The sequence below is a fragment of the Sinocyclocheilus rhinocerous genome, unplaced genomic scaffold (assembly GCF_001515625.1).
Source record: "Sinocyclocheilus rhinocerous isolate Xijiao unplaced genomic scaffold, SAMN03320098_v1.1 scaffold3034, whole genome shotgun sequence".
Classification (NCBI taxonomy): domain Eukaryota; kingdom Metazoa; phylum Chordata; class Actinopteri; order Cypriniformes; family Cyprinidae; genus Sinocyclocheilus; species Sinocyclocheilus rhinocerous.
In genome coordinates, this window is record NW_015645508.1 from 152,852 (window position 1) to 159,309 (window position 6,458).

General features: G+C 40.3%; 1 protein-coding gene across 5 annotated transcripts in view; it reads right to left on the bottom strand.

The window, feature by feature from the left end:
- LOC107706032 (inactive ubiquitin carboxyl-terminal hydrolase 54-like) overlaps positions 1 to 6,458 on the bottom strand; it is a 36,870-nt gene that overhangs the window by 21,078 nt on the left and 9,334 nt on the right. For 4 of the 5 annotated variants that reach the window (XM_016509596.1, XM_016509593.1, XM_016509595.1 and 1 more), the window contains exons 2-4: positions 3,768 to 3,860; positions 1,873 to 2,007; positions 512 to 625 (exon numbers count right to left, since the gene is read on the bottom strand). In XM_016509596.1, coding sequence (XP_016365082.1) covers positions 512 to 625; positions 1,873 to 2,007; positions 3,768 to 3,860 — 342 coding nt within the window. Of the gene's footprint in view, positions 1 to 511; positions 626 to 1,872; positions 2,008 to 3,767; positions 3,861 to 3,996; positions 4,132 to 6,458 lie in introns of those variants that run through there. The other variant, XM_016509597.1, reaches the window with a different exon arrangement.

Consider the following 6,458-nt stretch of genomic DNA (forward strand, 5'->3'; position numbering starts at 1 on the left):
TAAACATTATTTTATATTAAAAACTAGGTGTATTAGGGTTCCCACACTTTCCAACACAAGACAAATTAATTAATTGACAACTGATGGAATTAATTTTCATTATTTTCATATGACTTTCCCATGACATATATGAACTTTAACCATTTGATGACTGGAATAGGATTTTAAAAAATTATTTTACAAGGATATCACTTACAAAAAAGTGATGAAAAAAGGTTTAAAAGTGAGCAAAAATATATAAAAATACATTTGTGCATGATACATCAATGCATGTTATTATAAAAAAGAAATGATCAATGATCAATTATAAAAAAAATAAAAATATTTACTGACGTGCAATGTAGACAGGTCAAACTATAATCCAATTAAATGCTGATGTATAATACACTGTTTTACATTTTCTACCACCAAATATTGAGTGTCATTCAGAAATACGTCCTAGTTAATGCATTACCAATAGAATTCATAGTGCCTTTAAAAATATTGCTCCTTTTTAATAAAGAGACTTCACCTGCTCAAAGAGTGTCATGGCAAACTTCTGGTGAGGGATGCAGTGTTTGGCCGTGCAGATGTCCTCCTTGGTCTCATCAGAGATGTGAAAGTGGATCCTCATGAGGATATTCTCCTGTGAGAGAGACTTATTGCTTAATTATTACCAATCAGTGTGCTTAAATCAAAATCTCACTGAAGAGGAACAGCATACATCTGTCCTGCATGTCTCATGTTAATTGATTCTCGCTGTCTAGTCGGTGTGTACTGAGTCTGTGAATAACAGCATGCTCAGCTCTTTTGGCTGAGGGATATAGCTGAGAATGTTGGGTTGGGGGAAGGCTTGTGTTCTGTAGAGAGATGTTGAAAGTTCACAAAACAACTGCCCTTCACCAGTGCCTCCAGTCTTGCATAATGACAAGACAACAATAGCGGTTAAGGGGGGAAAAATGAACATTTGCAGTTTGTGGTCGCAGTTCTTACTGGTCAGCACATTGTACGATGTTGCTAAACAAGCAGTAGAAAGAGGCTGAGACAGGGAGCCATTCTTTATCTTATACGTTATGATGCTATGGCCTTTAAAATGAGCCATTAAGAGAAAATGAATCACTGCACAAAATAGGATGTGTGTCTATGAGATTACAGAAGATTACAGAGTCAAACAAGAAGGTTTACATTTTCTGTACTCTCAAGCATCCTGCCAAGAGACAAGAGATAAAAACTGACATGAAAGCAGACATGCAACCAAAAAAATACAGGGACGGACCGATACAGCAGGGGTTTTCAACCTTTTAGGACATGCACCCCCCCCCAAGTTTGTCTAATTTCACTCGCGCCCCCCCAACATCCGACAACAAAAACGCGGCAAGTGTTAAAGTAGCCCAATTCCGCGGGAAAACCGCGGACTTGGCAACACTGAGCGTGACTGATACTCGAGCCAACTCTGCTCTAACTGTCGACTAGCAGTGGGAGTCAGATTTCCCCCTAGTGGATGGCTAAAGATTTGTTAACTCATATTCATAAATTCTCAAGGGAACGTCTCTGAATTAACTGATGCTCGCGCCCCCCCTTGACAGGTGCTGGCGCCCCCCTGGGCCCCACAGGTTGAAAAGCCCTGCGATACAGGGCCGAGAGGATATCAAACACCTTCCTTCTACTTGGTGGACTCAAGAGCTGAGCTAACAATGTTCACAAGAAATGTCAGAGTGCACAATTTCCTCTTCAAGAAAATCTACCTCTTGAGCAGAGAGTCTAATTTGGCATGTGAAAGAATACTAAAGTGTATGGAAAAAGCAAGGACATGGAGGAGAACAGCAGGAAAAGCCGCAATGCGCTATAGGGAGGAAAGCTAAAGGGCGATGGTGAAGAGTCAAGAGCCCTTACGAAGCACTCAGCTGCATCGTCCATAATGCCGAGCTGGAATCGCTGCTCATCCTGGAAGGTTTTGGCTAGAGCGCAGCGGAGAGCGTCAGAGGGCAGCACCTTCTCACTGCTGAACTGGAACTGCACAAAGATGCTCTGAAAAACAACCACAGCTTTCGAATTAACGTTAAAGAAAACCAACACCAGCTCATCACACAACTTCTTTCAAAAATGGGCAATAAGTGTACCTTTATACAACAGCTTGTCACCCTGTATCCAGTTACAAACTGTTGTATAAAGAGTTCAAATATCTTTCAAATGTGATAAGAGAAAATTAATATGATGTTTAAGATTAAATTTTATTTTTAATGTAGCCAATAATCACAACTTCTTTTTTTATATTAAAAAAAGTACCATGAAAAGCAAAGACGTTTTAAAGAGTGTGTTTTACGAAGGAAAGAAAGTAATACAGATGATATGATGGTGAGTAAATGCATGAACTTTCATTTTTGGGTGAACTATCCAATTAAAAGCAGTATTTTTTCCTCTTAAGCCACATTTAAACGGCATAATTAAGTCTCCTGGTATATATGAACACATCTAAGATTTCAAATGCTGTAAAGCAAGACATGTCTGTCTGCAAGACTTCTGTGCTGAATTAAGAAACTCCTCAGTAAACAGTTATTACAGGATTAAGTTCTTTACTTTGAAGGCTGAAAACTCTTGAGAGGTTTGAACGAATAAAGGCACTGCACTTATGTCACTGCCCGTGAAACATACTGGAGTAAAGTCAGAAAGACACAGACAGCCGAATACAGAGGCAGTACCAGACCCATGAGAGCGAGCAGAGCTGACAGACATATTGTCCCAGTCCTGTGTGTGAGAGCAGACAGGCAGCCCCCTACTGCGCTGACACAGGGCTCAGGAGAGAGATCTCTAATTTCCAGCTGAGTTATTGAACTTTTGATGTAAAGCGCCAATGGCAATCCTGAACATTAGAAGGAATCTAATATAAAATGAGTGTAAGGGAGGGACTGAAAAGAAACGGAATGGAAAAAGAAATGGCACAGCAAGAGCTGAATACACGCAACACTGCTTGCCATGTAGCTATAGTTAAACACAGGATAGCTAGTTTTTGATGAATATCTTTTCCTTCAATTCCATATATTTGATGTTTTCATAGTACGTCAACATACATATAATGGTCTGCCAATGCTTCGAAGCAGACAAAATGACAAAGTAGTGATTCAACACTGTAATAATAATTAGAACAGACATGTAAACTAGTAATTATACTAACAAAATTTTAATTATAGTTTTTGTTTCTCACTTGAGAATGAATAGCTGTTACATAAAGTTGAGTAACTTGTGCAAACAAAAGATGAAACAAGTTACTATCCTTTTGGATGCTCAGCAGTGTAATGGAGCTGCTGGGTGCAGTTCTTTATAGACTTACCAAATGAAGCCATTTATTAGTAGACCCAACATAAAAAAAAACAGGTTTTGGTGACCACTGACTTAGAGATATTTTGAGAAATGTCTCAAGAGTTTTTTTTTTTTTAATGTTCCACAGAAGAAAGTAAGTCACAGAGGTTTGGAACGACATGAGGGTGAGTAAATGATGGCAGAATTTTCATCTGTGGGTGAACTATGCCTTTAAACTAAAAATGTACTTTTATCTGTAAATAAAGTGGGTCAAGCCAATTATCTCTGCTTTTACAATGAAGTTCACTATTTAATATTTGATAACATTTCAGAATCTTGAAGCATATACAGATGGCAGAAACACATTAGCCTTCATATAAAAAGGGAAAGTACTGAATTAGAAAAGCTATAATGGAGCAGAGATCCCTGTCAGCTCCATGAATTTAATGCATCATGAATAAAGTCAAACCCTGATGGGCTCAGTGCTTTACCTTCAGAGCGCAGAAGATGCACGAGTCCTCCATACACTTGTGTGTGGTGAGCTGCCGGAAACTTCGCCGGAAGATATCCAGATGCCAGAGAACCTATAAGAAAAATGTGCAATTAGTCGTAAGAAACGTTTACATCGTCCTCTGATCTTTGATGCTGCATGCGCATGATATGAGAGTGCTCTGAAAGGCTGAGAAAAGGTTGAATTCAAGCATCAGACACTCAACAAACCTTCTAAAATGCCTGAGAAGCTCTAGTCATCAAAAATGCATCAGGCTCAAAAAGCACTTGCACCGCCTGCAGTTGACTTTCCACCTCTTTCTAAGTGTCTCTCTCAGAAGGGCAAGGCATCTAAAGAAGTCGAGTCAGGTTGGAGATGAAGATTGTGCAAGTTGTATCTGACCGACTTCTTTCCTCAACAATCTCCTAAATCCAGCTTTCTTGACACACAGTAATACAATCTCAACCAAGTACATGAAAGAAGCAATTAGGTCTCAACAATCAGGTGTCAAAGATCTGATAAGCCTGTGTGCTCTATCCAAGAGTTTGAAGAAACGGGAGCAGGTTCACAAGCAGAGCAAAGTCTGATAGTAAGATGAAGTGATGAGCGTGTTTCCCAGCTTTAGTCTTTCATCTTGAGGAATGTATGCATCTCCAGGTGAAGGATGATGCGGAATGTCAGCGGAACAAACAAAGACCTGCTAGGTTCCTGCTGGGCAGCTCACATGCACGCACAGACACACAATCATGCACACCTCCCATCTGGCCGTGCCTGGGAGGCTGCGGAGGTCGAGCTGACCCCACCTGCCCGCCATGAGCGGGGACTTTGTGTGCCATGGCCCCGCTGCTCACCCGGCAGATCTACACGCTTGCATGCTGAATTATTAAGAGAGCTGTCAGTCCCACTTAACACAACTCAGTTACCCAAATGAATCTGCCGTCTAACTTTACCTTCACAGATGCCTTAATCACTCTAATAGTGACAAAGTCTGTCAATGAACTTCAAAAGTTAGCTGGCCTGTAAACCAAAACGTTTAAGGGACCTGCTAATGTTTCAGTCAGAAGTCTTAAGCAGAGCTGTCCATTTGGCTTACTTTGAACCCCTTTAAAATCTATAGTGCTGACAGAATCAATTTCAGAGAGTAATTTCACAAATCAGAGACAAAGTAGAAAACATCTGTTTGGGGCTGTGCGTGTGTCTCTGCACAATAAAACTTAATAGTACTCAACAGCACTGATCTCTCATGCCATTACGATCACCCTGTATGACCTGCTGACGCTCTTTGCATGGCAAGTGAAACTGTAAGGGAATAAAATGTATGAAATGCAATACTGTTTTTGTTAAACACAAAAGCTTGAATGTAAATATTTCCTCGGGCATGAAAATGTGCATCAGAGGACTCTACAACATGATCACAAGTATTCATCACAATCAATAAACTCAATATTTTTGTTTGCAATGCAAACCACATGGTCTTAGGAAAACCAGTTTTTACTTGAAGCCTTGCCAAGCAGTGCTCAAATATAAAGATGTGAGAGTGTTTTGGGACAGGTTGACAGAAGAGTCATTTGCCCTTTTGGGCCATTATATCTATAAAAAAAAAAAAAAAAGACTCCAATGGCGCTTTTCCACTGCGTGGCTCAGCACGGCACGGCTCGGTTTGCGTTCCCACTGCAGTTTAGTATCGCTTTAGAGGGGGCGGAATTATTCACATGTCATTATAGTTGCGCCGCCTCTACTGCCGCGACTCCTGAAAAACTTTTTCATTCCGCGTCGCCCCATCAAGCTGTTGCTGAATCCGCTCCTCGGCTATCAATGAGAGGAACGTCTGTACTTCCTCAACAGACAACGAAACAGCCACTTTTTGGTTGTTAAAAAAAGGTGCGCTCGTTCAAAACAGTTGCGTTCGATCCTTCGCTGGCTGTGCTGATTTAAATCTAGCGGTTCTGTTGTGTTTGTGTCGCAAGTTCAGTGACGCAGGTAGTGACGATTCTCTCCGGCCAATTCGTGATCAGCAGAGTTTACATTTCACGTTTTGGTAACGGTACGGTTCACTTGGAACCTCAACCGAGGTGGTACTAAAAAAAGTACCAGGTACTGTACCCAGTGGAAAACCCCTCAAAAGTGAACCGTACCGAGCCGTACCGTGCCGTACCATGCAGTGGAAAAGCGCCATAACTGCACTGTAGAAGAAAGAAATGGTGTGATTTGTGACCAAAAACCTTAAATACAATGACATACATAAAGACATTTTCAGGAGTTTCCTACAATAACTGTTGTTCTTGAAACACAGTCCTGGGGCCAGATTTACGAAAATCTTCTTAAGAAATAAGTTAAGAAATTTCTTAAGATAAATTCCACGAAGTTCGTAAGAATGTTCTTAAGTGCAATTCTTGAAAAATTCTTAAGTTCTCAAATATATTCTTAAGAGCATCTTAATTTTTTTCTTAGAAAGAAAATAACAGTCGTTATCTGAGTGAATACATGACACACTGATAAAGTCACACTTTATTGTCTTTTTTGCGCTTCCTGCAGATTACCCTAATAATCTTAATAAGCACGCACATTATTTTCGTCGCGAGTTTGACTGGTGCTCAGCTTGACGTTTTTAATGCGCCGTGTTTTTGAACAGTTACTTTTAAAATAGCCTGTCTCAAGCTGCAGCGATATGTTTCATTCATTTTTGTGCTGT